At 44.5% G+C, this 15,971-nt stretch overlaps 1 protein-coding gene across 1 annotated transcript in view; it reads left to right on the top strand.

Annotated features, from left to right (window-relative positions):
* The window catches only part of ANKRD12 (ankyrin repeat domain 12), a 65,916-nt gene that overhangs the window by 13,865 nt on the left and 36,080 nt on the right, over positions 1 to 15,971 (top strand). The window contains 1 exon segment of the mRNA XM_032222488.1: positions 9,987 to 10,123. Coding sequence (XP_032078379.1) covers positions 10,037 to 10,123 — 87 coding nt within the window. The 5' untranslated portion in view covers positions 9,987 to 10,036.

The following is a 15,971-nucleotide window of genomic DNA, read 5'->3' as shown; positions in this document are numbered from 1 at the left end:
AACTCATAGATTCTTTTTAAAAATAAAAGTTCAGTTTTCCGTTTGAGTAATAGAATAAAAAAAGGACATTTTAAATTTTAAATTTTTTTATCAATAGTATTTATTTTTAGAATTCCAATGATTGGCTTAAGTTGTCTTCCATTTTAATTTAGAGTTTATTAAGATTCCATAGATCAGGGGTCTCCAACCTTGACTTTACTGCCTGGAGAATTCTGGGAGTTAAAGTCCACAAGTCTTAAAGTTGCCACAGTTGGAGACCCCTGCTGCAGATCATCCTTGATTTACTGGCCTCACTGATGCTGACTGGCCTCAAGCTCTATGGTATGGGGGCTCTGTCAACTATTTATGCAGTCTCTCTACCACTTCCCCCTACAATCAATTTGCCACATGGGAATCCCTCAGCCAAGTAATACCTTTGGCAAAATAGCATCCACCTCCAAGTACAGATGGGCCTCTTCTTACCATTTAGTGAATGTAGTGGTGTGAAGGAATTTTTAACCATTGAGTAGAGAAATGGACCAGTCAACTGCTGCTGCCAATGCTGGTGCAGTTCAAACACCAGTTCGACCATGGATTTGTGAGACTTGGTTGTTCCTGCTTCAAACGCTTAACGTGAAAGTTAGTGGTGCAGCTGTCAAGTCCCAGGCTCAAATCTGAGCCTAAAAAAGAAGCTCCAGCTGAATCTGTGGTATATAAGCCTCAGGCGGAATCACATGTGGCTGATCAAACACAAGTAACACCTGAGCAACTGTAAGAGTCAGAGGAGTAGGACTAAAAAAGTCCCAGCCCAAGCATGCAATGAGTAGGGAGGTAAGCAGAACAGAGAAAGTCTATTAGACTTCTTCGTTGGATCGACGGGAGAGTCCAGAATGGGTAGTTTTCCTGTGCACAGCTTGGAGAGTCCAAGCGACGGGTTAAATCAGTCTGGTTGCCCTGGGACTGAGGAATCTTTTTCCTTGGCCACGCCTCCTTGTGCTCCTTGGCACCAGAATTCTTCCTAGTTTGCCCGTTCAGGATGTATATTTGTGAGCTCCAGCGTAATTTATCTCAGCTTGGAATCTCCTCTAGTTTTTTCTTTTCCTTTTTCCTTATTTGTGTTTTCCTACAATAGTAATTCATTTGTCCCCTTTGTTTTCACGTTGTTTGATCTCTCCTAAGAGGCTTGGAGGTAGGCGTGGGGGGGATCTCCACTCGCCGCGCTGCCTTTGGACAGCAGCGGAGAGCTGCTGCTTCGCTTTAAAGCACGGCAGGAGTGGCGAGGTTTCGGTGGCTGCCGGCATTCCTTTTCCTTTGTTTTTTTGCTGTGCCTCGTGTTTTCTCGCCCTTTTGAGGGTGCAGCCTGCCGCGGAGGCGTGTGCGGTCATCTTAAAGTGCGCGGCCACCATCTTTCCCTCCTTCTCTCCCACGCCGGAGCAGTGACCAATTGAGAGGGCCTAATTTAGCGCCTTTTCTCCCATTGGTGCTTCCCACTCAGCCACGCTGCTGCAGATAGCCGCAGGGTAGTTAGCTGGCCTTGATCAGGTCTCCGGCTGGATCACTTCCACCCCAATTGTTCCCCAAGTGGCACCAGTGTCTTGGCCACCTGATGGTCATACACCAGCACAGAGAGGATCTTATATTAATACTTTTTGCCTTTTATCTGCTGATTCTCCCTGATCTATCTGCTTGGACTTGCAGCCTCGGCTGCTTTTCCCTCTTCTCGCCTCCCCTCAAGTGGTTGGTTTCATTGGACTCATTGCGAAGTCCCAGTTTTTTCTACTCCTCTGGAATTTTTTTGCCAACAATATCTTCGTATCATCTGATCCAGCTCCAGCCACCAGAGTCTCTTTCTTCTCTTGACCTCCACCTGTATTGGCCTATTGTCTGAAGTCTGTGCCATCAGGCCATGGAGCACCCTGGCCCATCTGATTCACCTGACAGTAGACCAGGTCCCTCTCAGGCCCCTAGCAAGGGAATTTCTGCAGGCAGGGGCAAGGAAGGGCAGGGTGGCCAGTCAGGATAGCCATTCCTATAAGGTACCTTCCGCGGCAGCGACTAGGGATGCAGAGAGACAGCAGTAGGCCCTCAACAAACAATTTGAGAAGGCCTAACGCCAGGCGGTGAGGAAGTGCCCTCAGCCTGCCTCTATTATTGGAACAGCAATTCCTCCACTCCCAAGGGGGGAATCGCCTGTTCATGTGTTTCTGAGTCTGGGCCCACCCCCAAGGAGCCCAACCCCATCCTTGCCCGACATGTTCATCCTCCTCCCAGGGACCCAGTTGGTTCGGACCCTGCGATAACTCAGGAACCTGAGTTATCTGCCTACATGCAGGCGGGGTCGCCCATGACATTTCCCAGGGCATTGCCCAGGGGATGTAGAGGCAAGCACCCGTTACACCCAGCACCTCTCAGCCCAGGCAGGAGGCTCCATCCTCCACCAGGCGGGTCTGTCACCCTTCTCTGGAGTCCTCAGCGTTAAGCAAGGCTTCAGCATTGGAGGACCCAGATCAAGAGGAGCAGGAGCTCTCGGAGGACGAAAACCTTCCTCCAGATGCTCCTGCATTCTCGGGACTCTTTAAGCCTAGCCTTTTTAAGTCCATCTTGCACAAGGCTAAAAACAGCACCCAGGTGGGTACCAAGCCTAAGTCCGTGCAGGGATCCTTGGATTCTGCTCCGGTCAACCCCAATGCTAGCATGTTCAATGTTCAGGCTCCTCAGCAGGAGCTGGTGCCAGTCCCAGACCTCTTTATGGATGTCATTCAGTGGCAGTTGACCTAGCCGGGTTCCCTGTCTGCTCCCAGTGGCGGGGATAAGAAGCTATACTCAGTTGATCCCACGCTGGAGGACCTCCTGGTACTGCCATCTGTAGATCCTCCTATAGTGGCCCTCACATCTAATTTGGTCCTTCCGGCTTTTGGAAGGCCTCAAGGCAGAGAACAAAAGGGCGGAGAAGGCCTGCCACAAGACACATCAGGCGGCGGCCTGGGCCATTAAGGCTTCTTCCTCCGGGTCCTTCTCTAACAGAGCCTCTGTCATTTGGCTACGTGAACTTCAGGCCAAACTGCCAGCAGGAGATGCTCGTCTTCACCAAGACATTACAAAGATTATTGCGGCCTCCCAGTATTCGGCGGATGCCTCCCTTAACGTGGCCAAATTAGCCTTTAGGGCCTTGGCATCCAACATGACCTCCTGCCACTTAGTCTGGCTCCGCCACTGACAGGCGGACCAGAAGAACAAGTGGAAATTAATGTCTGCCCCGTTCAAAGATTTCAAATTATTTGGGGAGGTCTTAGACCCTTTCTTGATTGAATCCAAAGATAAACGGAAAGTTCTACCCACCCTGAATAAGAAACAGGATCGCAAATCCTCTCCCTATTTTAAGAGGCAGTCCTTTCGTTCCAGTGACTCCGCTGGACCCTCTTCTGCTCCCCTGAACGGACGGCTGGTCAGTTCTTTTGGGACAGGAGCCCAGGACAGGCAGTTCTTTTGGGACAGGAGCAGGCAGCAGTTAAACTTCCGCAGGTCCAACCGCGGCTGGCCCTCCAACAGTCCCTTCCGCAAATCCAAGTGACCATCAACGCTCCCCGCCCATTGGGGGCCGGCTCCAACTGTTCGCTTTCCAATGGGCTCTGACCACAGAGGATGCCTAGGTCCTCCAGACTGTCAGGGAGGGGCTGTTCTTGGAGTTCCTCTCTCAACCATATCAGAACTTTATCCGATGCCTGACTCCCTCTTGTCCCCTCAAGAGGGAACTCATGACCCAGGAGATTTACCATCTTCTAGAGATCAATGCTGTGGAACAAGTTCCAACTGACCAGGAGGTGAAGGGATTTTATTCCATCCTCTTCCTGGTGCCCAAGAATTCTGGGGGGTGGAGGGCCATCTTGGACCTCAAGTATCTCAATCAATACAGGAGGTTCAAGATGCAATCCTTGTAGACCATCCTAGTGGGGATTCGCCAGGGGGATCTCCTCACATCCATCAACTTGAAGGAGGCTTATCTCCACATTCCAATTTGGCCACAACACTGGAGGTTCCTGCGATTTTTCTATGCTGATTGACACTACCAGTACAGGGCCCTTCCATTCGGCCTGTCGTCGGCACCCAGGACCTTCACAAAAGTTCTGGCAGTGGTTGCAGCGCAACTCGGGCGCAGGCCCATAAGGCTTCAATGTTACCTACACAACATTCTCATCCAATTGTCCAGGAGACAGGCCTTATGGGACCTCCATTTCAAAATGAGGTCCCTCAGGTGTCACGGGTTCTCCCTGAACCTGGAAACGAGTCATCCCCACTATCAAACTCAACCATCTGGGGGCGGTGATAGACACCTGAGGCTGCAGACTTTTCCTCTCCCAGGACAGGATAGACAGCTTAGTATCCCTGACCCACAAGGTTCTGGGGTTGAGGCAGGCCCCGTGCTAATCCTATCACAACTGTTGGGGAAGATGATATTCTGCATCTCGGTCGTTCCCTGGGCACGTCTTCACTCCAGAGAGTTGTAGTGGCTTCTCCTGCCCCATCAAAGAGCCAAGAGAAGCAACTCGTCCATGAGGGTGCAGATTCCCCTGTCAGTGAAGAGGTCTCTCAAGTGGTAGCAATCGCCGGCTCTACTGAAGGGTCACCTGTTCAAGGAGCCCGCCAGAGTAGTCATCACAACATCCTCACAGATTTTCCTCAAAGGCTAGTATCATTGATGCGGGTTTATAGTGACTCAAGGCCAGGTTTGGGGCCCTAATTATAATCTGTGGCTGCGGTGGGGCCTGAATTTTGGGATTTTTCCTAGGAGCCTCTTACATTGCTGTGCTGGCAGCTGGGCTTTCAAGCATGTCTGCCCCAATTTCAGGCCTGCACCTGTGACACAAAATGGAGGACAGTGGTGCAGCTTCTGGCCAAAAGCAGGGAGAGACAGAGTCTCTTCAAGACACAGATAGGAATGGTAGAGGTCCAATCAAGCCCAGGTCGGCTAGTCTGGCAGCAGCCACCAAGATCAAAGCTAAGGCAAATGCACATAAGAAATCCTCCAGGGTGGAGGAAAAGGCAGCCAAGCAGAGGCAAAAGGTCTTGATAAGGAGTTTAACAGGGCCAAAAAGGGATCGGATCGACAGAGACACTCAGATCCCAGAATGGCCAACAATCCAATCTCACACAGGTTCACTGAGGTGGCCTTGCAGACGGAGCAACAAGAAGAGTATCAGAGTATACCTGCAGGGGCCTGGAACCCAGGGGGCCTTAGCAGTCAGAACAGGAGGGCTTCTTGGCCTACTAGACAATCGGATCTTGCTGCTCATTCTAGGTCACAGATCCCTGTGACAGCTTCTGAAAGAGGACAGTCCTTTAGGGGGCACAGGCATGCTCCAGAAGCAACTTTACTCCTACAGCAGTGGGGCTCCGCTGGGCAGGGGGCTTCAGAAGCAGGACATACCTCCCTTTTTGAGGCTTTGAATATCAGACAGGAAATTGCTGAGATACATCACAGCCAGCAATTGCCCATGCCAGTAGTGGACCAGACCATGCACCCGGAGTTTGGGCAGCCAGCGGGTGAGACTTTGAGTTACCAAGGGCCATTTCAAGGACCTTATTTCCCAGGGCATTCCACCCGAAGCCAATCTTCCCTGTCAGAGGGGGAGCTTCAAGGGGAGGGGGAATTTCAGACTGTGAAGGAGACCTGCCCTGTGTGCCGGCTTTCAAGGTCCCGTTTAACCCCTCTCTCTTTAAGTCTCTGCATTCCAAGGCATGGAGCACTGCTTGCGTGGGGAAGGATGCAGTTTCACAAGAGCCAACCCTGGAGATGGCAGAGCAGGAAGACTTCCTTTTGACAGAGCAGACTACAGAGGCGGGTGCGATCCCTATTCCAAGGACCTCCTGGACGTAATAAAGAGACAATAGATCTCTCCAGCCATATTTTCTAGACCCAATGGCTCGGAGAACATGCTTTACAGTGTAGATTCGAATCTCCTGGAACTGGTCCAAGTGCTGAACGTAGATAGTCCTGTGGCTGCCTTAACTTCCTCAGTCCTGCCACTGGACACGGAGGATGCATTGAAAGCAGAAGAATGAAGGGAGGAGATGGCTCTTTGTAGAGCCCATCAGGCTGACTCCTGGGTGATCCGGGCCTCCACTGCGGTATCCTTTTTCATCCGAACATCGGTGCGCTGGCTCAGGCAGCTTCAAGCTCGAATCCCAGCGGAAGATCTGTAGGTGCACCAAGACCTCTGCAAAATCATTGTGGCTGTTGAGTTTACCGCAGATGTGTCACTAAACGCCACCAGGTTTTCGGCAAGTGCCATTGCCTCTTCAATAATGGCTTGTCGCATGTTGTTGCTGCGATATTGGCGCATGGACACCAAGAATAAATGGAAGTTGGTGTCCGCCCCCTTTAGAAGGAGTAAACCTATTTGGGGAATCTCTGGATCTATTTTTAGTGGAGACCAGAGATAAACAGAAGGTGTTTCCATCCCAAGGCAGGAGGGCAGATTTCTGTGCCTCGCCGTATTTCAGGCCGCCCTCATTTCGGCAGGAATAGTGGGACATGGCTTTCCCCGACAGCAGTGGCCCTTTCTACCCAGATCCAGCTACCAGAACCAGAGGCAGACAGCAGTCACAGGGCAAGCGGCCCTTTTGGGCAACAACAGTAGAGCATTCAGGCACCACAACTGACATCAGGACCCTACTTCCCATAGGAGATCATCTCTGTTTCTTCACAGATCGTTAAGAGGAGATCACGACCTCAGCCTTTCTTCCAAAGGTTAACTCCTTGTTTCACCAAGCACAGGAATTGATCTTGCCTGATTTCTGTCCTTGGTCTTGGCATGCCTTGGAACAGTGATGGCATAAGTTAAATGTTAGGCGGTCCTTCCGCATTTACATCTCTAGGATTGCTTCCGTTAGGAAAACTGAGTCCCTGTTCGTATCCTTTCAGCCATCAACTTTGGGCCACAGGGTGACAACTGCCATGGTGGGTCATTGGCTACAGGTATGGATTGCCAGGGCCTATGAACTCCAGGCTCTCTTGGTGCCTCAAGAGATCACGGCACATTCCACTAGGAGTGCTGCCACAACAGCGACCAGGACTATGTAGGCTTCTGTAGAAGAAATTTGTCGAGCAGTGACATGGACATCTCTGGTATTGTTCATCTGCCACTAAAGACTAGACACATACTCTTCCGTGGAGGCTTCATTCGGCAAACATGTTCTGCAGCGAGTGCATGAGGAGGCCAGGACTTCGGACCAGAATAGTCCCCGCCCATGGGACTGCCAAAGCTTTGGTATATCCCATCCTGGACTCTCCTGTCGATCTAATGAAGAAGGGGCATGGTGTTACCCGAGATGCCCTTTCTCATGGTGATCAATGGGAGAGTCCAGTTCCACCCAGTTGACTGTCTGGTCCAGTTTCTGGGAAGGGATAAGTTTGAACTGGAGCCAGATTGAAAGATTCGCTTCATCTTCGTTGTTCAATTGGGGACCGTTACCAGGGAGGCATGTCCTCAGAATTTCAACTCAGTCAATAGAGCTACGAGATTAGACCTACCCATACTGGACTCTCCCATCGATCACCATGAGAAATGGTGTCTCAGGTAAGAACAATGCCCCTTCTTTCCAAGCAGAGAAATAAACCTGAGTCGTGACAGTTGGTTGCAGCCTATGTAAGAATCTGTTCTACCCCTATTCTTTTTGATGGAAACAATGTCTGATATACATTTTATGGGTAATGTTGATGTGTGGATTCTGCTTCTTGGACCTTGGGCAGGAATACATGGAGCATGCAGAGTTTTCCAGGCAAGGCTGAGTTGGGCTGAGACTGGTGAAGTGGGCATCCCTACCAAGGCCCCCCTACAAAGGCAGACAGTGCCGCTGCATTGTAGGTTTGAGGCTAGGAAGCAAATGGCAAACCCATTAAAGAGTCATGGTGAAGAAGATCTTGAAAGTCAGCTTGGGCAATGGTGGCAGAGGGTATCAGTAGAGAAATGCAGTAGCCTCTTCGCAAAGTTCGCAAGAAAGGTATAGGGCACTGATGGTGAACCTTTTTCTTATGATGTGCCAAAATTGTGCATGTGCGCTATTGAGCATACTCATGTGCCCACTCAATCTCCCCACCCAACTGCGCATGCATGACAACCCTCTTCCCATGCACCCTAACCCTACTCCAGCCTGCAGAGGCTTTCCTGAAGCCCAGGGACGGAAAAAAAGCCCCCCCCCCCCGGAGGCCCTCTGGAAGCTGGAAATGAATTGTTTCTGAACTTCTGGTTGGGCCATTGGGGCCGTTTTTTGCTCTCCCCAGGCTTCAGGAAATCCTCCGGGTTTCAGGAGGATTTCCCTCCCCAGGCTTCAGGAACAAACTTCCAGTTGGCCCGTTTTTTGCCCTCCCCAGCCTCTGGAGGCTTTCCTGAAGCCTGGGGAGGGCAAAAAAGAGTCCCAACGGGCCAATCGGAAGTTCACTTCCAGTTGGCCAGTTGGGGCCATTTTTCGCCCTCCCCAGCCTCCGGAGGGTTTCCTGAACCCTGGGGAGGGTGAAAACGGCATCCCCTGGGCCTCTGGAAATGTGAAAAATCAGCACATGTCAGAGCTGATGGCTGGCAAGCCACCAAATATGGCTCTGCATGACATAGGTTCACCATCATAGGGTATAGGGTCTTTTCCTAATAATTGCAACCAAGAATAATGGAACAGCAGTTGCTGAGCAGCACAATTATGTGATATTTCATTTAATTAAATATTCACTGAGCAGTATAAATTCTGGTCCCAATTAGGGTTGTAACCTGAGGACTACTATGAAGCAATTTATAAATTGCTACTCGTCTTGACAATGATATTGTCATTGGTGGTATTATCAGCATTTGAAAATAAAAATATATATTAAATTGCATATTGATTTTATCATTGTTTATACAAGAATAAATATTAACATATAATGCAATATTTAGCCACACAAAATATTGATTTAAAATTTTGAATCAGTCTATGAATCTTTTAGACCAGCCTTTTCTATGTATACATTGTGTTCCCAAATTTATGTAGTATTTTAAGTCCCTTTAAATAATATTTGGTATTTTATTTAATATGTACTTATATTTAAGCAGAGTTCAATGCCTATTGTTCTAATATACTTTATTAAACTTCTACAAAAAGTAAAATATAAATAAAAACAAACAAAATTATTAAAAAGAAAAAGCAGAATGGAAGATGGAAAAGAATAAAGAAAACCTAATAGAATTTAAAAAAAACAACTTTGAATTTCTCCAATACAGTTACAAATATAAATTATATAGAACATAGAATCATAGGGCTGGAAGGGATCCAGAATTCTTCAAACCCCTGCTTAAGGTAGGAGACCTTATAACATTCTGATCAAATGGTTGTCCAGTTTATTTCTGAAAACCTCCAATGATGGAGCATTCACAACTCTAGGAGTTAAGTTACCTCATTGGTTGTTCTCACTGTCAGAAAATTTCTCCTTAATTCTAGGTTAGCTCTGTCTTTAACAAGCTTCCACCATTATTTCTTGTCCTGTCCGCTTGTGCTTTGGAGAATGTCAATCCTCTCTTCTCTGTGACAGCCCCTTAAGTACTGAAGACAGTTATCATGTGCCCCTGTAATCAGTCTCTTCAATAGGCTAGACATTCCTTCAACTGTTCATCATACGATTTAGCTTCCATAGTAAGTAGTGTATATGTATATAATTTCTGATGCTACTTTAACCCCAATGTTTTTTATTAAGCAACTAAAAACTATATGGACTGAGTCTGTCGATAGTCTGGGTTGCCAGTGAGAATGCCAGCAAGAATGCCAGCTACCTCGCTTCCACTATTTATTTTTCATTTCATTATGTCTATCAAATGAAGAAAGATAACAGAACCATATATTTAGTATATTTATGTTTTTAATTTATGCTACTACATGTAAACAATTCTATAAAGACTGAAGTGTATTGCTTATCTGTGTAGCTGAATAATTTCATACATACAGGTGGTTATTTCTATTTCTTTTTCTTTTTTTTTACTTGGCAGATACATAATGAGCATATTGATGCAAGATAAATTTAGTGAACAACTATAAAATGCCCAGGTTTGGGTCAACAAAGACAGTTCAAGTTCAGAATTCTGTCAGCGATAGCACCATGGTGGAGAAACCAACTGGAAGAAAGGTATAAAAAGAAACTTAAGATTATGTTTTAGCTAATTTATGGAAATAGAATCTTTGTGAGTTAAAAACAATTAGTTGACTAAATGGATTTGAATAATACAAAAATGAGTCGCTATAGTCAAATGCTAATAAAAGCCCTATCCTTTGTTATGATATTGTTTATTGTGTTATTTTTATTTTTATAAAACATTTCAGTGTGTCATATACAATAACTGGTGAAATTGCTTGAAGGTAACTCGCTGCTTCATTTAACATACCAAAGATTATATTTCATAGCATTAATTTTAAGATTTAAAACAGTAGTAATATGAAAGATGGGAAATTATATTATAGAAACTATCACTTCCTGTTTTATCTTAACAAACATCATGCAGTATGAAATATTGGAAGAGGAGAAAATAGTTCAAAGTTTATCTTTCTCAGGAAAGACCACTGGATTTTGGAATGGAGGCATTGCTAATTAGTCATTTCCTGTTTATGGTGGGGAGGTCTTCTGTATATATAATTTCTGGAATAGTCATTCAGGAAGTTATCAAAAACAGTACCATAAAAAACAGATTAGGAATACAAGTTAAAATAGTCAAGAAAATGGTAAGTGAGCACCTGTCCACCCTAGATGAGTTTAACTCGCCAGAGCCAGATGGATTACATTCTAAGATTCTAAAGGACTAGCAATCTCAGAACCATTGAACTATATTTTTCAAAGATCCTGGAGCACCAGGGAACTACCAGGAGACTGGAAAAGAGTTGATGTAGTTTCCATTTTCAAAAAAAGGAAAAAAAACAGATCTAGGAAATCAGTCTGATTTCAATATCTGGGAAGATTCTGGAAAAGATAATCAAGCAACGAATCTGTGAACACCTGGCGGTAAACAAAGTCATAACCAAAAGCCAACATGGCAAAATCAGATTGTGCCAGACAAATCTTGTTGCATTCTTTGACAATGTGATTCTTTGACAAATTAGTAGACCAGAGGAATGTTGTGAATATAATTTACTTGGACTTCAGTAAGGAATTTGATAAAATAGACCATAACTGAATACTTGATAAGATAGAAAAATGTGGGTTAGACATCATCACTATCAGATGGATTCGTAACTGGTTGACTAACCGCACTCAACGTATAGTCCTCAATGGAACTGCATAGAGGGAAGTATGCAGTGGGGTATTCCAAGGCTCTGTTTTAGGCCCAGTATTCTTTGACATCTTCATCAGTAATTTGGATGAGGGAATAGGTGGAGAACTCATCAAATTTGCAGACAACACGAAGCTGGTAGGAATATCCAACCTTCCAGAAGACAGGCTTAAGATACAGAAGGATCTTGATAGACTTGAATATTGGGCGCTATCTAACAAAATGAAATTTGATGGTGTAAAAAGTAAGAATCTACATTTAGGCAAGAAAAACCAAATGCACAGGTATAGTATGTGGTACCTGGCTCAATAGTAGTAATTGTGAGAGAGATTTTTATTTATTTATTTATTAAATATATTTATATGCCGCCCAATCCCGAAGGATCTTGGAATCCTAGTGAACAATCACTTAAATATGAGCCAGAGTACTATGTAGCTGCTAAAAAAGCCAACATAGTTTTAGGCTGCATTAACAGAGAAATAGAATCAAAATCACATAAAATGTTAATACCAATTTATAATGTCTAGGTGAGACTTTGGTAAGAATGCATCTAGTTTTGGTTGCCATGGTGTAAAAGAGATGTTGAGACTATAGCTATTCTCCAAAGCACCTGAAGGCAGGACAAGAAGCAATGAATGGAAACTAATCAAAGAGAGAAGCAACCTAGAACTAAGGAGAAATTTCCTGACAGTTAGAACAATATCAGTGGAACAACTTGTTTCCAGAAGTTATGAATGCTCCAATACTGGAAGTTTTAAAGAAGAGAATGGACAACCATTTGTCTGAAATGGTATAGGGTTTCCTGCCTGAGCAAGGGGTTGGACTAGAAGACCTCTAAGGTCCCTTCCAACTCTGTTATTCTGTCATTCTATTATTCAGGACCTAAAAATCATGATTAGACAACAGTTGAGAGAAACAGAAACAAATATTTTGATGGCTGAGATTTTGTTCAGGCTAGGATTTAAGAATACTTTTGTTCTGAATAATGAAAAGGTACGTAGGAAGGTTTTGACACTGCATTATTATAGATCTGCTAAATAAAAATTGTACTACAAGAGGGCCAAACTAAAATATTGACATGATTTGGTGGTAGGAATGCTTTAGGATTCAGTTATTTGTCTCATCTTGGCTTTTGATGTCTACAGATTTTTCTCATTAATTAGATAACTGAACAGCAGTCAGTTTTCTGTTTCTGAAAAATGATAATTCTCTGGGAGCATCTCTCTTTAGTGTGTTAGATTAAATATATAGCAGAGGCTCCCCAATTGAAAATGCACATATATTACATTTATCAATGTTGTGATACATAATTAAGCTCTTCTGTACTCCTTTGGATTATTTTATTCCTAGCAGTCTCTTACATAAATAATAGAGCTGTTTTTTCTGTAATAAAATGAACTGTGTTTGGATCAAAAGCTCAATCAAGGAACAATATCTGATAACAATTTAGCATGAACACAGAATTAATATATTTTACCTTCTGAATTAATTTGTTAAAATGTTGTAAATTGTTGCATACTAATTCCTGTGTTTGCTTATTTCAAAAGACTAATATATTGTAATAAAACATATGTTTATAGCTAATCTACTGAGTATAAATAGGGAAAATTTAATTGAAGTTTTTAAGACTGACTGTGCCAAAATTTCAAAAACTTTCTGCTTGTAGGTATAACGTGTTTTATTGCTTCTGCATTATGTAATTCAGAGATTAAGAAGAAATAATCCTTTTACGTCACTTTTTGTTTGAAAAGAGTAGGGGTTCTCTCGGATGGGTTTCTACCGGTACGGTGGCGTGGCTAGATGGGGGAATGACTGAGTGCGCGTGACCAACTCAATGTCACTCACGCCCACTCAGTCACATAATCCCCTCACCAAGTCATGCCAATCAAAATGGTGGTGAAAGTTTTGATGGGTGGCAGGGCTCCAGCCTTGTCAGAGTTAAGGGAGCACCTGCAAACTACCCAGTAAGAAAAAAAAGTTTTAGTCCTCCCTGGCCCCCAGGAAAACTTTGCAGGCTTCAGCAGGGTTGGGGAAAGGCAAAAACGCCTCCATCTTTGTGAAAAACGGGGGCATTTTTGCCTTTCCCAGCCCTGCTGAAGGCTGTAGAGTGCTTCTGGAGGCTGGGGGAAGGCAAAAATGCCTCTATTTTTGCAAAAAAACAGCTAATATTTTGCCTGCTTTTTGCAAAAATGGGGGCATTTTTGCCTTCTTCCCAGCCCTGCTGAAGCCTGCAAAGTGTGTCTGAAGGCTGGGTAAGGAAAAAATGCCTCAGTTTTTGCAAATAATGGCCCACATCTGGGAGCTCTCAGGGATTCTTTCCAACTGCACTACGGAGAACCAGGGAAGTACTGCCGTGGATGTACTGCCTCTCTCAAATCTTTTGGGTTTTTTTCCCCCCTTCCAGGCTGGTCACATGCCAGTTGAAAAGCCTTCGTTCGCCAGCCTTTGCTGGGAGCAAGTCCTCCTTGTTTGCAAAATGGCTTGCAAAGATAATGAAGTGGGCCTGGCATATCCAGAGCTGCCGCTTCTTCGCAACAGCCGAGGACATCTTCCGCTTGGAACTCCAAGCTGCGGGGAGGGGGGCGGCTACACACTGGCAGCTTCGGGGGGCTTCCCTCAGTGGTTCATTTTCTTATCTCTAGGTGGCTATGCTGGCCTTGTCCTCAAAGGCTGCTGTTCCGCCACTTTTGATCTTTCTTGGGTGCGGAGAAAAGTGACCCTGTGAATGGATCGACCCTGCTGCTGAACTTGGAAGCCGAGAGGCTTCTTTTGCTGCCACCATCTTCGCGCATGTGCAGCTTTCTTCTCACTGGCTGGCGTCCTGCGGCTGGTTGGAAAAGGTTGTTGCCAGGTGGTGGAGGGTGGGTGAGTGGTCTGCAAGATGCCACACAAGTATGACAGAACCAAGTGGCTGGTGCGGAGCAGGGGAGGAAGTGGTGAGTGGCACATACAGTGTTACAGGGTCAGAATTGCCAGGCAGAGTATAACAACATGTGGTTGTTAAATGAGGACTGCCTGTTAATAATGTGAATGAGGTACGAAAATTGCATTTTCTATTGGAAAAGGTATATAGTTAATAGCATTTTATGCTTTCAAGGAACCCTTCCATTAGTATTGTCAATTGTAGTGGATTAAGTTAGATTAGAGCAAAAATAAACAAATGAACCTTTAGACCAGTGCTTCCCAACCTTTTTTTGGCCATTCCCCACCGAAGCATCTCTAAAATCCTGATGCCCCCTCCCTGTGACATATAATTCTTATTTTACTCAAAAAGTGCTCTACTCATGCGGAGGAAGCCTAAAAGGCCATTAACTTGGTTTAAACATGGTTCAATCAAATTTTCCCCCTGTGGCGTATGGGCCCCACGTTGGGAGCTACTGATTTAGACATTGGTCTTAGAAAATTATTTATTTATAAGGCATGCATGCAACTTTACATAGTTAGACAAAAGATAGAGCTGAAACATGAAAAGTTTTATCTAATTGTAATTAGGTGCAACCAGTTAATCAGCCAAATCTTTCCTTGGAACTAACAATTAAAACAGATTTATAAACAAGTTACTTAAATGTATGGTGAGAAAGATGCCCAGAAGGAAAGCAATATACCTACTACTTGAATAGACATGAATCCTGGTCAAGGATAGATATGGTCTGGATGTCGATGGAGTTCATTTTGGAAGTGAAGGAGATATAGAACCCAATTTATGGGCCGATCACAATCCCATGAGGATTATATGGAAAAAACAAAAGGGCAGTTATTGTTGGTTATTCAATAGAACAATTCTAAAGGATCAGGAATATATTAAAAAAGTTAATCAGGAATTAAGATTTTTCTTCAAAGAAAACTCACCAGGAGACACATCTATACATAACCTATGGGATAGCAATAGCAATATAGCAATAGCAGTAGACTTATATACCGCTTCATAGGCCTTTCAGGTCTCTCTAAGCGGTTTACAGAGAGTCAGCATATTGCCCCCAACAATCTGGGTCCTCATTTTACCCACCTCGGAAGGATGGAAGGCTGAGTCAACCCTGAGCCGGTGAGATTTGAACCGCTGACCTGCTGATCTAGCAGTAGCCTGCAGTGCTGCATTTAACCACTGCGCCACCTTGGCTGCATTTAACCACTGCGCCACCTTGGATACAACTAAGGCATAAGAGGGGTCACAATGTCGGCTACAGCTAGGAAGAAAAAAAATTGAGAATCAAAAAATAAGAGAGTTGAAATAAAGGTATAGAAATTTAGAGAGTGAACTTCAAAAGAAACCGCATCAACAATTGGAACACATGGAATTTGGGGATAAATTTATAAACAAGATTAGAGCAATATATACAAATCAAAAAGCCAAAGTAATAATTAATGGTGAATTAATGCAAAGTATAGCAATCCAGAAAGGTACAAGACAAGATTGTCCCCTATCCCTGCTGCTGTTTATATTAACCTTAGAGGTTTTAGCCAGGAATGTACGTAAAGAGGAACAGATAAAGGGACTAGAAATTAAAAAGGAACAATTTAAGTTACAGGCTTTTGCGGTTGATCTAGTGTTTGTATTAGAGGATCCTATAAAGTCAGGTATGAAACTTACTGAGGAATTGACAGATTATGGGAAAGTAGCGGGTTTAAAGATAAATATGACAAAGACTAAGACTTTCAGGGAAAAAGGTGCATCTTATACTCCGAAAAATATAGTACTCAGGTGCCCTCTGTAGT

This window comes from Thamnophis elegans, chromosome 8 (assembly GCF_009769535.1).
Source record: "Thamnophis elegans isolate rThaEle1 chromosome 8, rThaEle1.pri, whole genome shotgun sequence".
Lineage (NCBI taxonomy): Eukaryota > Metazoa > Chordata > Lepidosauria > Squamata > Colubridae > Thamnophis > Thamnophis elegans.
This window is presented reverse-complemented; position numbering and strand designations above follow the sequence as displayed.